Genomic DNA, 17,436 nt, shown 5'->3' with positions numbered 1-17,436 from the left:
TGGGTGTGCTCTATGACAGGTGTTGTGGGTGTTGCTCTATGACAGGTGTTGTGGGGTTGCTCTATGACAGGTGTTGCTCTATGACAGGTGTTGTGGGTGTTGCTCTATGACAGGTGTTGTGGTGTTGCTCTATGACAGGTGTGCTACTATGACAGGTGTTGTGGGTGTGATCTATGACAGGTGTTGTGGGTGTTGCTCTATGACAGGTGTTGTGGGTGCTGCTCTATGACAGGTGTTGTGGGTGTTGCTCTCTAACAGGTGTGCTCTATGACAGGTGTTGTGGGTGTTGCTCTATAACAGGTGTTGCTCTATGACAGGTGTTGGGGTGTTGCTCTATGACAGGTGTTGCTCTATGACAGGTGTTGTGGGTGTTGCTCTATGACAGGTGTTGCTCTATGACAGGTGTTGTGGGTGTTGCTCTATGACAGGTGCTGCTCTATGACAGGTGTTGCTCTATGACAGGTGTTGTGGGTGTTGCTCTATGACAGGTGTTGTGGGTGTTGCTCTATGACAGGTGTTGCCCTATGACAGGTGTTGCTCTATGACAGGTGTTGTGGGTGTTGCTCTATGACAGGTGTTGTGGGTGTTGCTCTATGACAGGTGTTGTGGGTGTTGCTCTATGACAGGTGTTGCTCTATGACAGGTGTTGTGGGTGTTGCTCTATGACAGGTGTTGTGGGTGTTGCTCTATGACAGGTGTTGTGGGTGTTGCTCTATGACAGGTGTTGTGGGTGCTGCTCTATGACAGGTGTTGTGGGTGTTGCTCTATGACAGGTGTTGTGGGTGTTGCTCTATGACAGGTGTTGTGGGTGTTCCTCTATGACAGGTGTTGTGGGTGTTGCTCTATGACAGGTGTTGCTCTATGACAGGTGTTGTGGGTGTTGCTCTATGACAGGTGTTGTGGGTGTTGCTCTATGACAGGTGTTGTGGGTGTTGCTCTATGACAGGTGTTGTGGGTGTTGCTCTATGACAGGTGTTGTGGGTGTTGCTCTATGACAGGTGTTGTGGGTGTTGCTCTATGACAGGTGTTGTGGGTGCTGCTCTATGACAGGTGTTGTGGGTGTTGCTCTATGACAGGTGTTGTGGGTGTTGCTCTATGACAGGTGTTGTGGGTGTTGCTCTATGACAGGTGTTGTGGGTGCTGCTCTATGACAGGTGTTGTGGGTGTTGCTCTATGACAGGTGTTGTTGGTGTTGCTCTATGACAGGTGTTGCTCTATGACAGGTGTTGTGGGTGTTGCTCTATGACAGGTGTTGTGGGTGCTGCTCTATGACAGGTGTTGTGGGTGTTGCTCTATGACAGGTGTTGTGGGTGCTGCTCTATGACAGTTGTGGGTGTTGCTCTATGACAGGTGTTGCTCTATGACAGGTGTTGTGGGTGTTGCTCTATGACAGGTGTTGTGGGTGCTGCTCTATGACAGGTGTTGTGGGTGTTGCTCTATGACAGGTGTTGCTCTATGACAGGTGTTGTGGGTGTTGCTCTATGACAGGTGTTGTGGGTGCTGCTCTATGACAGGTGTTGTGGGTTGCTCTATGACAGGTGTTGTGGGTGTTGCTCTATGACAGGTGTTGTTGGTGTTGCTCTATGACAGGTGTTGCTCTATGACAGGTGTTGTGGGTGTTGCTCTATGACAGGTGTTGTGGGTGCTGCTCTATGACAGGTGTTGTGGGTGTTGCTCTATGACAGGTGTTGTGGGTGCTGCTCTATGACAGGTGTTGTGGGTGTTGCTCTATGACAGGTGTTGCTCTATGACAGGTGTTGTGGGTGTTGCTCTATGACAGGTGTTGTGGGTGCTGCTCTATGACAGGTGTTGTGGGTGTTGCTCTATGAACAGGTGTTGCTCTATTGACAGGTGTTGTGGGTGGTGCCTCTATGACAGGTGTTGTGCTGTGTTGGCTCTATGACAGGTGTTGTGGGCTGTTGCTCTATGACAGGTGTTGTGGGTGTTGCTCTATGACAGGTGTTGTGGGTGTGCTCTATGACAGGTGTTGTGGGTGTTGCTCTATGACAGGTGTTGTGGGTGTTGCTCTATGACAGGTGTTGTGGGTGTTGCTCTATGACAGGTGTTGTGGTGCTGCTCTATGACAGGTGTTGTGGTGTTGCTCTATGACAGGTGTTGTGGGTGTTGCTCTATGACAGGTGTTGTGGGTGTTGCTCTATGACAGGTGTTGTGGGTGTTGCTCTATGACAGGTGTTGTGGGTGTTGCTCTATGACAGGTGTTGTGGGTGCTGCTCTATGACAGGTGTTGTGGGTGTTGCTCTATGACAGGTGTTGTGGGTGTTGCTCTATGACAGGTGTTGTGGGTGTTGCTCTATGACAGGTGTTGTGGGTATTGCTCTATGACAGGTGTTGCTCTATGACAGGTGTTGTGGGTGTTGCTCTATGACAGGTGTTGCTCTATGACAGGTGTTGTGGGTGTTGCTCTATGACAGGTGTTGCTCTATGACAGGTGTTGTGGGTGTTGCTCTATGACAGGTGTTGTGGGTGTTGCTCTATGACAGGTGTTGCTCTATGACAGGTGTTGTGGGTGTTGCTCTATGACAGGTGTTGCTCTATGACAGGTGTTGTGGGTGTTGCTCTATGACAGGTGTTGTGGGTGTTGCTCTATGACAGGTGTTGTGGGTGTTGCTCTATGACAGGTGTTGTGGGTGTTGCTCTATGACAGGTGTTGTGGGTGTTGCTCTATGACAGGTGTTGCTCTATGACAGGTGTTGTGGGTGTTGCTCTATGACAGGTGTTGCTCTATGACAGGTGTTGTGGGTGTTGCTCTATGACAGGTGTTGTGGGTGTTCCTCTATGACAGGTGTTGCCCTATGACAGGTGTTGCTCTATGACAGGTGTTGCTCTATGACAGGTGTTGTGGGTGTTGCTCTATGACAGGTGTTGTGGGTGTTGCTCTATGACAGGTGTTGCCCTATGACAGGTGTTGCTCTATGACAGGTGTTGCTCTATGACAGGTGTTGTGGGTGTTGCTCTATGACAGGTGTTGTGGGTGTTGCTCTATGACAGGTGTTGTGGGTGTTGCTCTATGACAGGTGTTGCTCTATGACAGGTGTTGTGGGTGTTGCTCTATGACAGGTGTTGTGGGTGTTGCTCTATGACAGGTGTTGTGGGTGTTGCTCTATGACAGGTGTTGTGGGTGTTGCTCTATGACAGGTGTTGTGGGTGCTGCTCTATGACAGGTGTTGTGGGTGTTGCTCTATGACAGGTGTTGCCCTATGACAGGTGTTGTGGGTGTTGCTCTATGACAGGTGTTGTGGGTGTTGCTCTATGACAGGTGTGTGTGGGTGTTGCTCTATGACAGGTGTTGTGGGTGTTGCTCTATGACAGGTGGCTCTATGACAGGTGTTGTGGGTGTTGCTCTATGACAGGTGTTGTGGGTGTTGCTCTATGACAGGTGTTGTGGGTGTTGCTCTATGACAGGTGTTGTGGGTGTTGCTCTATGACAGGTGTTGTGGGTGTTGCTCTATGACAGGTGTTGCTCTATGACAGGTGTTGCTCTATGACAGGTGTTGTGGGTGTTGCTCTATGACAGGTGTTGTGGGTGTTGCTCTATGACAGGTGTTGTGGGTGTTGCTCTATGACAGGTGTTGCCCTATGACAGGTGTTGCTCTATGACAGGTGTGGCTCTATGACAGGTGTTGTGGGTGTTGCTCTATGACAGGTGTTGTGGGTGTTGCTCTATGACAGGTGTTGTGGGTGTTGCTCTGACAGGTGTTGCTCTAAGACAGGTGTTGTGGGTGTTGCTCTATGACAGGTGTTGTGGGTGTTGCTCTATGACAGGTGTTGTGGGTGTTGCTCTATGACAGGTGTTGTGGGTGTTGCTCTATGACAGGTGTTGTGGGTGCTGCTCTATGACAGGTGTTGTGGGTGTTGCTCTATGACAGGTGTTGCCCTATGACAGGTGTTGTGGGTGTTGCTCTATGACAGGTGTTGTGGGTGTTGCTCTATGACAGGTGTTGTGGGTGTTGCTCTATGACAGGTGTTGCTCTATGACAGGTGTTGTGGGTGTTGCTCTATGACAGGTGTTGCTCTATGACAGGTGTTGTGGGTGTTGCTCTATGACAGGTGTTGTGGGTGTTGCTCTATGACAGGTGTTGTGGGTGTTGCTCTATGACAGGTGTTGTGGGTGTTGCTCTATGACAGGTGTTGCTCTATGACAGGTGTTGTGGGTGTTGCTCTATGACAGGTGTTGTGGGTGTTGCTCTATGACAGGTGTTGCTCTATGACAGGTGTTGTGGGTGTTGCTCTATGACAGGTGTTGTGGGTGTTGCTCTATGACAGGTGTTGTGGGTGCTGCTCTATGACAGGTGTTGTGGGTGTTGCTCTATAACAGGTGTTGCTCTATGACAGGTGTTGTGGGTGTTGCTCTATAACAGGTGTTGCTCTATGACAGGTGTTGTGGGTGTTGCTCTATGACAGGTGTTGCTCTATGACAGGTGTTGTGGGTGTTGCTCTATGACAGGTGTTGCTCTATGACAGGTGTTGTGGGTGTTGCTCTATGACAGGTGTTGCTCTATGACAGGTGTTGTGGGTGTTGCTCTATGACAGGTGTTGTGGGTGTTGCTCTATGACAGGTGTTGCCCTATGACAGGTGTTGCTCTATGACAGGTGTTGTGGGTGTTGCTCTATGACAGGTGTTGTGGGTGTTGCTCTATGACAGGGTTGTGGGTGTTGCTCTATGACAGGTGTTGCTCTATGACAGGTGTTGTGGGTGTTGCTCTATGACAGGTGTTGTGGGTGTTGCTCTATGACAGGTGTTGTGGGTGTTGCTCTATGACAGGTGTTGTGGGTGTGCTCTATGACAGGTGTTGTGGGTGTTGCTCTATGACAGGTGTTGTGGGTGTTGCTCTATGACAGGTGTTGTGGGTGTTCCTCTATGACAGGTGTTGTGGGTGTGCTCTATGACAGGTGTTGCTCTATGACAGGTGTTGTGGGTGTTGCTCTATGACAGGTGTTGTGGGTGTTGCTCTATGACAGGTGTGTGGGTGTTGCTCTATGACAGGTGTTGTGGGTGTTGCTCTATGACAGGTGTTGTGGGTGTTGCTCTATGACAGGTGTTGTGGGTGTTGCTCTATGACAGGTGTTGCTCTATGACAGGTGTTGCTCTATGACAGGTGTTGTGGGTGTTGCTCTATGACAGGTGTTGTGGGTGTTGCTCTATGACAGGTGTTGCCCTATGACAGGTGTTGCTCTATGACAGGTGTGGCTCTATGACAGGTGTTGTGGGTGTTGCTCTATGACAGGTGTTGTGGGTGTTGCTCTATGACAGGTGTTGTGGGTGTTGCTCTATGACAGGTGTTGCTCTATGACAGGTGTTGTGGGTGTTGCTCTATGACAGGTGTTGTGGGTGTTGCTCTATGACAGGTGTTGTGGGTGTTGCTCTATGACAGGTGTTGTGGGTGTTGCTCTATGACAGGTGTTGTGGGTGCTGCTCTATGACAGGTGTTGTGGGTGTTGCTCTATGACAGGTGTTGCCCTATGACAGGTGTTGTGGGTGTTGCTCTATGACAGGTGTTGTGGGTGTTGCTCTATGACAGGTGTTGTGGGTGTTGCTCTATGACAGGTGTTGCTCTATGACAGGTGTTGTGGGTGTTGCTCTATGACAGGTGTTGCTCTATGACAGTGTGTGGGTGTTGCTCTATGACAGGTGTTGCTCTATGACAGGTGTTGTGGGTGTTGCTCTATGACAGGTGTTGCTCTATGACAGGTGTTGTGGGTGTTGCTCTATGACAGGTGTTGTGGGTGTTGCTCTATGACAGGTGTTGTGGGTGTTGCTCTATGACAGGTGTTGTGGGTGTTGCTCTATGACAGGTGTTGTGGGTGTTGCTCTATGACAGGTGTTGTGGGTGTTGCTCTATGACAGGTGTTGCTCTATGACAGGTGTTGTGGGTGTTGCTCTATGACAGGTGTTGCTCTATGACAGGTGTTGTGGGTGTTGCTCTATGACAGGTGTTGTGGGTGTTGCTCTATGACAGGTGTTGCTCTATGACAGGTGTTGTGGGTGTTGCTCTATGACAGGTGTTGTGGGTGTTGCTCTATGACAGGTGTTGTGGGTGCTGCTCTATGACAGGTGTTGTGGGTGTTGCTCTATAACAGGTGTTGCTCTATGACAGGTGTTGTGGGTGTTGCTCTATAACAGGTGTTGCTCTATGACAGGTGTTGTGGGTGTTGCTCTATGACAGGTGTTGTGGGTGTTGCTCTATGACAGGTGTTGCTCTATGACAGGTGTTGTGGGTGTTGCTCTATGACAGGTGTTGCTCTATGACAGGTGTTGTGGGTGTTGCTCTATGACAGGTGTTGCTCTATGACAGGTGTTGTGGGTGTTGCTCTATGACAGGTGTTGTGGGTGTTGCTCTATGACAGGTGTTGTGGGTGCTGCTCTATGACAGGTGTTGTGGGTGTTGCTCTATGACAGGTGTTGTGGGTGCTGCTCTATGACAGGTGTTGTGGGTGTTGCTCTATGACAGGTGTTGTGGGTGTTGCTCTATGACAGGTGTTGTGGGTGTTGCTCTATGACAGGTGTTGTGGGTGTTGCTCTATGACAGGTGTTGTGGGTGTTGCTCTATGACAGGTGTTGCCCTATGACAGGTGTTGCCCTATGACAGGTGTTGTGGGTGTTGCTCTATGACAGGTGTTGTGGGTGTTGCTCTATGACAGGTGTTGTGGGTGTTGCTCTATGACAGGTGTTGTGGGTGTTGCTCTATGACAGGTGTTGTGGGTGTTGCTCTATGACAGGTGTTGTGGGTGTTGCTCTATGACAGGTGTTGTGGGTGTTGCTCTATGACAGGTGTTGCTCTATGACAGGTGTTGTGGGTGTTGCTCTATAACAGGTGTTGCTCTATGACAGGTGTTGTGGGTGTTGCTCTATAACAGGTGTTGCTCTATGCACAGGTGTTGTGGGTGTTGCTCTATGACAGGTGTTGTGGGTGTGGCTCTATGACAGGTGGTTGGTGGTGCTGCTCTATGACAGGTGTTGTGGGTGTTGCTCTATGACAGGTGTTGTGGGTGCTGCTCTATGACAGGTGTTGTGGGGTGTTGCTCTATGACAGGTGTTGTGGGTGTTGCTCTATGACAGGTGTTGTGGTGTTGCTCTATGACAGGTGTTGTGGGTGTTGCTCTATGACAGGTGTTGTGGGTGTTGCTCTATGACAGGTGTTGCCCTATGACAGGTGTTGCCCTATGACAGGTGTTGTGGGTGTTGCTCTATGACAGGTGTTGTGGTGTTTGCCTCTATGACATGTGTTGTGGTGTTGCTCTATGGACAGTGTTGTGGGTGTTTGCTCTATGCAGTGTTGTGGTTGTTGCTCTATGACAGGTGTTGTGGGTGTGGCTCTATGACAGGTGTTGTGGGTGTTCGCTCTATGACAGGTGTTGCTCTATGACAGGTGTTGTGGGTGTTGCTCTATAACAGGTGTTGCTCTATGACAGGTGTTGTGGGTGTGCTCTATAACGGTGTTGCTCTATGAAGGTGTTGTGGGGTTGCTCTATAACAGGTGTTGTGGTGTTTGCTCTATGACAGGTGTTGTGGGTGTTGCTCTATGACAGGTGTTGTGGGTGTTGCTCTATAACAGGTGTTGTGGGTGTTGCTCTATGACAGGTGTTGTGGGTGTTGCTCTATGACAGGTGTTGTGGGTGTTGCTCTATGACAGGTGTTGCCCTATGACAGGTGTTGTGGGTGTTGCTCTATGACAGGTGTTGTGGGTGTTGCTCTATGACAGGTGTTGTGGGTGTTGCTCTATGACAGGTGTTGTGGGTGTTGCTCTATGACAGGTGTTGTGGGTGTTGCTCTATGACAGGTGTTGTGGGTGTTGCTCTATGACAGGTGTTGTGGGTGCTGCTCTATGACAGGTGTAGTTGGTGTTGCTCTATGACAGGTGTTGCTCTATGACAGGTGTAGTGGGTGTTGCTCTATGACAGGTGTTGTGGGTGCTGCTCTATGACAGGTATTGTGGGTGTTGCTCTATGACAGGTGTTGCTCTATGACAGGTGTTGTGGGTGTTGCTCTATGACAGGTGTTGTGGGTGTTGCTCTATGACAGGTGTTGTGGGGTGTTGCTCTATGACAGGTGTTGTGGGTGTTGCTCTATGACAGGTGTTGTGGGTGTTGCTCTATGACAGGTGTTGTGGGTGTTGCTCTATGACAGGTGTTGTGGGTGCTGCTCTATGACAGGTGTAGTTGGTGTTGCTCTATGACAGGTGTTGCTCTATGACAGGTGTAGTGGGTGTTGCTCTATGACAGGTGTAGTGGGTGTTGCTCTATGACAGGTGTTGTGGGTGCTGCTCTATGACAGGTGTTGCTCTATGACAGGTGTTGTGGGTGTTGCTCTATGACAGGTGTAGTGGGTGTTGCTCTATGACAGGTGTAGTGGTACGTGCTTGTAGTTTTGCTCCATAACAGGTGTTGCGGTAAATATTGAGAGTTGCAGCCAATGCCAGGTGTAACAGTGTGCCTAGAGGCAGGTGTGTGCAGCCTCACCTCTCACCACCACCACCAGTCAGTAAGACAGTGTTGGGTGCCATTGGTCCTCCGTGGCGTAATGTTATCACTGAGGGAGGAACAACAGGGAGCGGAAGTGTGTGTAAGTTCTTAGACCAACACGGAACTCCTTGAATGTCTCGCAAGAGACTTCATCGGGCACTTCCAACACGCCCTCCACCACTGACTTCCTCGTTGATGTCTTAGACATCTTTGTCTTAGTGCTGGGACGTCCTTCAGTGATAAGAATGTTGTTTTATTTGATTATATTAAGACTTATATGTCACCTGGAAGATGTGACGGTTCTGGTCCCTGTGAAAATCGCGGCAATTTACGACTTCTAAGACAAAAAGTATTATGTGTGTTCGCATCAAGAAAATTAAATGAAGCTAATTTTTAACATTTCAGAATAGGTGTAATCGCGAGTGATATATTAGGAAAGGATATTCTTGAAGTGAGTTACAGTTAAACAGTGATTAAACAGGTTAAGAACCTGAGTGTGGTTGAGGAAGAGCAGGTGGAGCAGCCTGCAGGCCAGCGCCGGGAGCCATGGGTCAGGACGACACCACGGACTATGGTGAGTACACCCTCTACTGTCTTGTCTCCCTCCACCCTCACACTCCATCCCCACACTCCACCCACAGGCTCTACCCTCACACTCCACCCTCACCCACACCCACAGGCTCCACCCTCACACTCCACCCTCACCCCACACCCACAGGCTCCACCCTCACCCACACCCACAGGCTCCACCCTCACCCCACACCCACAGGCTCCACCCTCACCCACACCCACAGGCTCCACCCTCACACTCCACCCTCACCCCACACCCACAGGCTCCACCCTCACCCACACCCACAGGCTCCACCCTCACCCCACACCCACAGGCTCCACCCTCACCCACACCCACAGGCTCCACCCTCACACTCCACCCTCACCCCACACCCACAGGCTCCACCCTCACCCACACCCACACTCCACCCTCACCCCACACCCACAGGCTCCACCCTCACACTCCACCCTCACCCACACCCACACCCCACCCTCACCCACACAGGTATTCACTGTGAACGACTCCGACATAAGAGAAGGCCACTTGGGAGCCGCCGTGGGAATAAGCAATCACAGTGTATTTACTATTTGTATCTGCAGAATCGAGCTATTAGCTCTTGGACCCCGACTTTTAACCAATTTATTTATCCTCTAGTGTACCGACGTTAGTGTCTGGTAGAAGTAAGGTTAACGTACTCAAGGAAGGGACCAGAAAAAAAGAGGCTGACACACACAAAGGTAAACTATGAGGAGATAAAAAATTCCTAACAGATATAGGTTGGGAAACAGAGCTCAGGGGAATGGCGGCCCAAGACATGATGGACTACATCACGCAGAAGTGTAAGGAGACAGCAGACAAGTTTGTCCCAGTCCAAAAGGAAACAACGAAATGCGTATGTGGAACTCATGGTTTAATAAGAGATGTATGCAAGCAAAGTAACTAGGTACAAGGGCGTGGAGAAATTATAGAAATAACAGGACACTTGAGAGCAGAGAAAGATACCAGAGTGTCAGGAAAGAATACGTCAGGGTGAGAAGAGAGACAGAAAGACATTTCGAAAATGACATAACAAGCAAGGCAAAGACTCAACCTAAATTGCTGCACAGCCACATCAGGAGGAAAACAACATTGAAGGATCAGATATTGAAACTGAGGAAAGGGGGCAGACAGGTTCAATAAAAATGATAAGGAAGTGTGTGAGGAACTCAATAAGAAATTCAAGAAGGTCTTCACATTAGAGCAAGGAAACGTTCCTGAGATAAGAGTAGGAATATCAGGCACCACTGGAGGAGTTTGACATTCCAGTGGGGAGGTAAGGAAGAACTTGCTTGAGTTAGATGTAACAAAGGCTATAGACCCGAATGGAATCTCACCATGGATACTAAAAAAAGGAGCGAAAGAACTGGGTCTACCATTCTCAATGATATATATATATATATATATATATATATATATATATATATATATATATATATATATATATATATATATATATATATATATTATTAAATATGACCGAAAAAGTAAGATTAATAATTCTAACACGAATTTTCTCAATCTTTCGTACATTACGCTTCACTGTTGGAGGTAAATCAAAAATCACTTCTCCAAAATTCATTTTTATTTCTAGTCTGACGCGACACGGGCGCGTTTCGTAAAACTTATTACATTTTCAAAGACTTCACAAATACACAACTGATTAGAACGTATCTCTGATTTTATATCTACATTTGAGTGAGGTGGGAAGGGTGATGTGGCATTAACACAAGACAGAACAGGAGGGGATATTAATAGGGTATTAAAAGTATCAACACAAGACAGAACAGAAACAATGGGTATTGAATAGAAGTGTTTGTAGAAAGCCTATTGGTCCATATTTCTTGATGCTTCTATATTGGAGCGGAGTCTTGAGGTGGGTAGAATATAGTTGTGCAATAATTGGCTGTTGATTGCTGGTGTTGACTTCTTGATGTGTAGTGCCTCGCAAACGTCAAGCCGCCTGCTATCGCTGTATCTATCGATGATTTCTGTGTTGTTTACTAGGATTTCTCTGGCGATGGTTTGGTTATGGGAAGAGATTATATGTTCCTTAATGGAGCCCTGTTGCTTATGCATCGTTAAACGCCTAGAAAGAGATGTTGTTGTCTTGCCTATATACTGGGTTTTTTGGAGCTTACAGTCCCCAAGTGGGCATTTGAAGGCATAGACGACATTAGTCTCTTTTAAAGCGTTCTGTTTTGTGTCTGGAGAGTTTCTCATGAGTAGGCTGGCCGTTTTTCTGGTTTTATAGTAAATCGTCAGTTGTATCCTCTGATTTTTGTCTGTAGGGATAACGTTTCTATTAACAATATCTTTCAGGACCCTTTCCTCCGTTTTATGAGCTGTGGAAAAGAAGTTCCTGTAAAATAGTCTAATAGGGGGTATAGGTGTTGTGTTAGTTGTCTCTTCAGAGGTTGCATGGCTTTTCACTTTCCTTCTTATGATGTCTTCGATGAAACCATTGGAGAAGCCGTTATTGACTAGGACCTGCCTTACCCTACAGAGTTCTTCGTCGACTTGCTTCCATTCTGTGCTGTGGCTGAGAGCACGGTCGACGTATGCGTTAACAACACTCCTCTTGTACCTGTCAGGGCAGTCGCTGTTGGCATTTAGGCACATTCCTATGTTTGTTTCCTTAGTGTAGACTGCAGTGTGGAAACCTCCGCCCTTTTCCATGACTGTTACATCTAGAAAAGGCAGCTTCCCATCCTTTTCCATCTCGTAAGTGAAACGCAGCACGGAACTCTGCTCAAATGCCTCCTTCAGCTTCTGCAGATGTCTGACATCAGGTACCTGTGTAAAAATGTCGTCAACATACCTGCAGTATATGGCCGGTTTCAAGTTCATGTCGACTAAGACTTTTTGCTCGATGGTACCCATGTAGAAGTCAGCCAGATACCCACACCCACGTACAGACTGGCGAAGTGACTCAACGGCTTGCTGACTCCTTATGTCCCTTGCGCCTTCAGCCTGAAGTCTCCAAAGGAATTTGTTGATTTACTGCGGGAAACACGTGCCACAGGGATAAGAGCCTCGTTGGACGTACAATCACTGTTTACCAACGTACCTGTGGATGAAACAATCGGGATGATAGTGAACAGAGTGTATCGTGATCCGGCCTGTACTCCTCTTGACATACCAGAAAACATTCTAAGGAAACTACTCCAAGCTTGTACTAAAGAGGCACCCTTCTTGAGCCCTGATGGGCACATGTATAAGCAAGTAGATGGGGTGGCCATGGGTTCTTCCCTAGGTGTCCTGTTTGCGAACTTCTACATGGGGACCATTGAGCAAAGGGACTTAGTTGAAATGAACTTGAAACCGGCCATATACTGCAGGTATGTTAACGACATTTTTACACAGGTTCCTGATGTCAGACATCTGCAGGAGCTGAAGGAGGCATTTGAACAGAATTCTGTGTTGCGTTTCACTTACGAGATGGAGAAGGATAGGAAGCTGCCCTTTCTAGATGTAACAGTCATGGAAAGGAGCGGAGGTTTCCACACTGCAGTCTACACTAAGGAAACAAACATAGGAATGTGCCTAAATGCCAACAGTGACTGCCCAGACAGGTACAAGAGGAGTGTTGTTAACGCTTATGTCGACCGTGCTCTCAGCCACAGCTCAGGATGGAAGCAAGTCGATGAAGAACTCTGTAGGGTAAGGCAGGTCCTAGTCAACAACAGCTTCTCCAATGGTTTCGTTGAAGACATCATAAGAAGGAAGGTGAAACGCCATGCAACCTCTGAAGAGACAACTAACACAACACCTATACCCCCTATTAGACTATTTTACAGGAACTTCTTTTCCACAGCTCATAAAACGGAGGAAAGGGTCCTGACAGATATTGTTAATAGAAATGTTATCCTTACAGACAAAAATCAGAAGATACAACTGACGATTTACTATAAAACCAAAAAAACGGCCAGCCTACTCATGTGAAACTCTTGGCAGGTGGCACTACACATCAAGAAGTCAACACCAGCACTCAACAGCCAATGCACAACTATATTCTACCCACTTCAAGACTCCGCTTCAATATAGAAGCATCAAGAAATATGGGCCAATAGGCCCTCTGCAGTTACTTCCATTCTTACCTTCAATTTACCCAATTAATACCCATTGTTTCGTGTTCTGTCCTGTGTTGAAAGTTTTGTTCACCTCATCCAAAACTGTTGTAACATATCACCTCACCCAAAATGCGGGTATAAAATAAAATTAAAGCTGTTTAAATCATAGCATAGTAAGAACTCTGTTTAGTGTTTGCAGGTTATAATTGTGTGTGTGTAAACTAAAAGTCTTTGAAAATATAAGTTATTACGAAACGCGTTGAAGTGTCGTGTCAGACTAGAAATAAAAATGAATTTTGGAGAATTGATTTTTCAATTACCATCAACAGTGAAAAGAAACATAAGAAGAATTGAGAAAATTCGTGTTAGAATTATTAATCTTACTTTTTCGGTCATATTTAATAATATATGTGTAATATATATATATATATATATATATATATATATATATATATATATATATATATATATATATATATATATATATATATATATATATATATATACAGAAACTGTACCGGAGGGGACCTACATTCCCTCCAATGCGTTATGTGTGGTTTCCTCCGAGGCTATGGGTCCCCCTTCTTCCAGCCAGAGGTGGTACTCCCTTCCATATATATATATATATATATATATATATATATATATATGTCGTACCTAGTAGCCAGAACTCACTTCTCAGCCTACCATTCAAGGCCCGATTTGCCTAATAAGCCAAGTTTTCCTGAATTAATATATTTACTATAATTTTTTTCTTATGAAATGATAAAGCAACCCTTTTCTCTATGTATGAGGTCAATTTTTTTTATTGGAGTTAAAATTAACGTAGATATATGACCGAACCTAACCAACCCTACCTAACCTAACCTAACCTATATTAATAGGTAAGGTTAGGTTAGGTAGCCAAAAAAAGCTAGGTTAGGTTAGGTTAGGTAGGTTAGGTAGACGAAAAAACATTAATTCATGAAAACTTGGCTTATTAGGCAAATCGGGCCTTGAATAGTAGGCTGAGAAGTGCGTTCTGGCTATTAGGTACGACATATATATATATATATATATATATATATATATATATATATATATATATATATATATATATATATATATATATATATATATATATATATATATATATTTGTAATATATACAAATATATAGATTAGTATATTTTGGTAGCAGTCTTTCTTGTAAACTTATGTTGTTAAATATGACTGAAAAAGTAAGATTAATAATTCTAACACGAATTTTCTCAATATTTCTTATGTTTCTTTTTACTGTCGATGGTAATTGAAAAATCAATTCTCCAAAGTTCATTTTTATTTCTAGTCTGACACGACGCTTGAACGCGTTTCGTAATAACTTATTACATTTTCAAAGACTTTAGTCTACACACACACACAACTGTAACCTGAAAACACTAAACAGAGTTATACTTATGCTAACACTAAACAACTTGTCTTATATACTCGCACTTGGGTGAGGTGATATGTTGCAACAGTTTTGTATGAGGTGAACAAACTTTTGACCAACATAAGACAGAACACGGAACAATGGGTATTAATTGGATAAATGAGAGGGAAGAATGGAGGTAACTGCAAAAGGCCTATTGGCCCATACTTCCTCTTGATGCTTCTATATTGGAACGGAGTCTTGAAGTGGGTAGAATATAGTTGTGCAATAATTGGCTGTTGATTGCTGGTGTTGAAAAGTCAACACTCTGGCTCTCCCCCATGCACTCTGGCTCTCCTCCATGCACTCTGGCTCTCCTCCATGCACTCTGGCTCTCCTCCATGCACTCTGGCTCTCCTCCATGCACTCTGGCTCTCCCTCATGCACTCTGGCTCTCCCCCATGCACTCTGGCTCTCCTCCATGCACTCTGGCTCTCCTCCATGCGCTCTGGCTCTCACCCATGCACTCTGGCTCTCCCCCATGCACTCTGGCTCTCCTCCATGCACTCTGGCTCTCCTCCATGCACTCTGGCTATCCTCCGTGCACTCTGGCTCTCCTCCATGCACTCTGGCTCTCACCCATGCACTCTGGCTCTCACCCATGCACTCTGGCTCTCACCCATGCACTCTGGCTCTCACCCATGCACTCTGGCTCTCCTCCATGCACTCTGGCTCTCCTCCATGCACTCTGGCTCTCCTCCATGCACTCTGGCTCTCCTCCATGCACTCTGGCTCTCCTCCATGCACTCTGGCTCTCACCCATGCACTCTGGCTCTCCCCCATGCACTCTGGCTCTCCTCCATGCACTCTGGCTCTCCTCCATGCACTCTGGCTCTCCTCCATGCACTCTGGCTCTCCTCCATGCACTTTGGCTCTCACCCATGCACTCTGGCTCTCACCCATGCACTCTGGCTCTCCTCCGTGCACTCTGGCTCTCCTCCATGCACTCTGGCTCTCCTCCATGCACTCTGGCTCTCCTCCATGCACTTTGGCTCTCACCCATGCACTCTGGCTCTCACCCATGCACTCTGGCTCTCACCCATGCATTCTGGCTCTCACCCATGCACTCTGGCTCTCCTCCATGCACTCTGGCTCTCACCCATGCACTCTGGCTCTCACCCATGCACTCTGGCTCTCCCCCATGCACTCTGGCTCTCACCCATGCACTCTGGCTCTCACCTATGCATTCTGGCTCTCACCCATGCACTCTGGCTCTCACCCATGCACTCTGGCTCTCCACCAAGCACTCTGGCTCTCTCCCCCATGCACTCTGGCTCTCCTCCATGCACTCTGGCTCTCACCCATGCACTCTGGCTCTCCCCCATGCACTCTGGCTCTCCCCCATGCACTCTGGCTCTCCCCCATGCACTCTGGCTCTCACCCATGCATTCTGGCTCTCACCCATGCACTCTGGCTCTCACCCATGCACTCTGGCTCTCCACCAAGCACTTTGGCTCTCTCCCCCATGCACTCTGGCTCTCTTCCATGCACTCTGGCTCTCACCCATGCATTCTGGCTCTCACCCATGCTCTCTGGCTCTCACCCATGCACTCTGGCTCTCCATCAAGCACTTTGGCTCTCTCCCCCATGCACTCTGGCTCTCCCCCCATGCACTCTGGCTCTCCCCCAAGCACTCTGGCTCTCCTCCATGCACTCTGGCTCTTCCCCCATGCACTCTGGCTATCCCTCATGCACTCTGGCTCTCCTTCATGCACTCTGGCTCTCCCCAAGCACTCTGGCTCTTCCTCCATGCACTCTGGATCTCCCTTATGCACTCTGGCTCTCCCCCATGCACTCTGGCTCCCCCCCATGCCCTCTGGCTCTCCCCCCATGCACGCTGGCTCCCCCCATGCACTCTGGCCCTCCCCCATGCACTCTGACTCTCCCCCCATGCACTCTGGCTCTCCCCATGCTCTTTGGCTCATCCCCCATGCACTCTGGCTCTCCCCCATGCACTCTGGCTATCTCCCATGCACTCTGGCTCTCCCTCCATGCACTCTGGCTCTCCCCCATGCACTCTGGCTCTTCCCATGCACTCTCGCTCTCCCTCCCATGCACTCTGACTCTCCCCCATGCTCTTTGGCCCTTCTCCCATGCACTCTGGCTCTCTCCCATGCACTCTGGTTCTTCCACATGCACTCTGGCTCTCCTCCATGCACTCTGGCTCTCTCCCATGCACTCTGATTCTTCCTCATGCACTCTGGTTCTTCCCCATGCACTCTGGCTCTCCCTGTGGGAAAAACCTGCTGGGATTGATATAAGAGGAGACTACCAGGGACTTGTACTGAACTAAATTAAAAAATTACTGTCTGCAAATTAATTCAATTAAAATCTCTAGCTAGGGTTGTAAATCCTAGATCCTCTTTTCCTAATGACAGATTGTGGGCTGTAAGGGACAGGTGGGGTGAATGACTTAGTTGATAGAAGTTCCAATCCACCTGTAGACAGGGATCTCACATCAGCTTGTATTTTATACAAGGATAAGATTTGATAAATTCAGTTATCTGACTGAACACTGGCTCTGTTTAAATCAGGGATTTAAACATACATAGTCTAACCTAGTACCATAACTTAACAGCCAATAGATTCTTATACTATAAACAACAAATTAAATTGTAAAAGTATAATAAATGACCTTAAATGTAGTCTTAATACTATTAACTTAGTACTAGAAATTATATTCAATTAAATGAACTTATATGATAACTTAAAAATTAACTAAGCAAGCTATTGATAACTTAATTTATATATTCAAATATATATGCAGACATATTCACTTTATACAGTTAGCTTGACTGAATCTCTTCCAAGACTGTGGACACTTGTGAGGTTTTTACTTATTGAGGC

At 47.1% G+C, this 17,436-nt stretch overlaps 1 protein-coding gene across 2 annotated transcripts in view; it reads left to right on the top strand.

Moving 5' to 3' along the window:
* The window catches only part of Ctl2 (Choline transporter-like 2), a 357,612-nt gene that overhangs the window by 37,075 nt on the left and 303,101 nt on the right, over positions 1 to 17,436 (top strand). For both annotated transcript variants that reach the window (XM_045763943.2, XM_045763948.2), the window contains one exon: positions 8,887 to 9,055. In XM_045763943.2, coding sequence (XP_045619899.2) covers positions 9,028 to 9,055 — 28 coding nt within the window. In that variant the 5' untranslated portion in view covers positions 8,887 to 9,027. Of the gene's footprint in view, positions 1 to 8,886; positions 9,056 to 17,436 lie in introns of those variants that run through there.

The sequence above is a fragment of the Procambarus clarkii genome, chromosome 76 (genome assembly GCF_040958095.1).
Source record: "Procambarus clarkii isolate CNS0578487 chromosome 76, FALCON_Pclarkii_2.0, whole genome shotgun sequence".
Taxonomy (NCBI): domain Eukaryota; kingdom Metazoa; phylum Arthropoda; class Malacostraca; order Decapoda; family Cambaridae; genus Procambarus; species Procambarus clarkii.
Note: the sequence above shows the minus strand (reverse complement) of the source record. Positions and strands in the feature narration are given on the sequence as shown.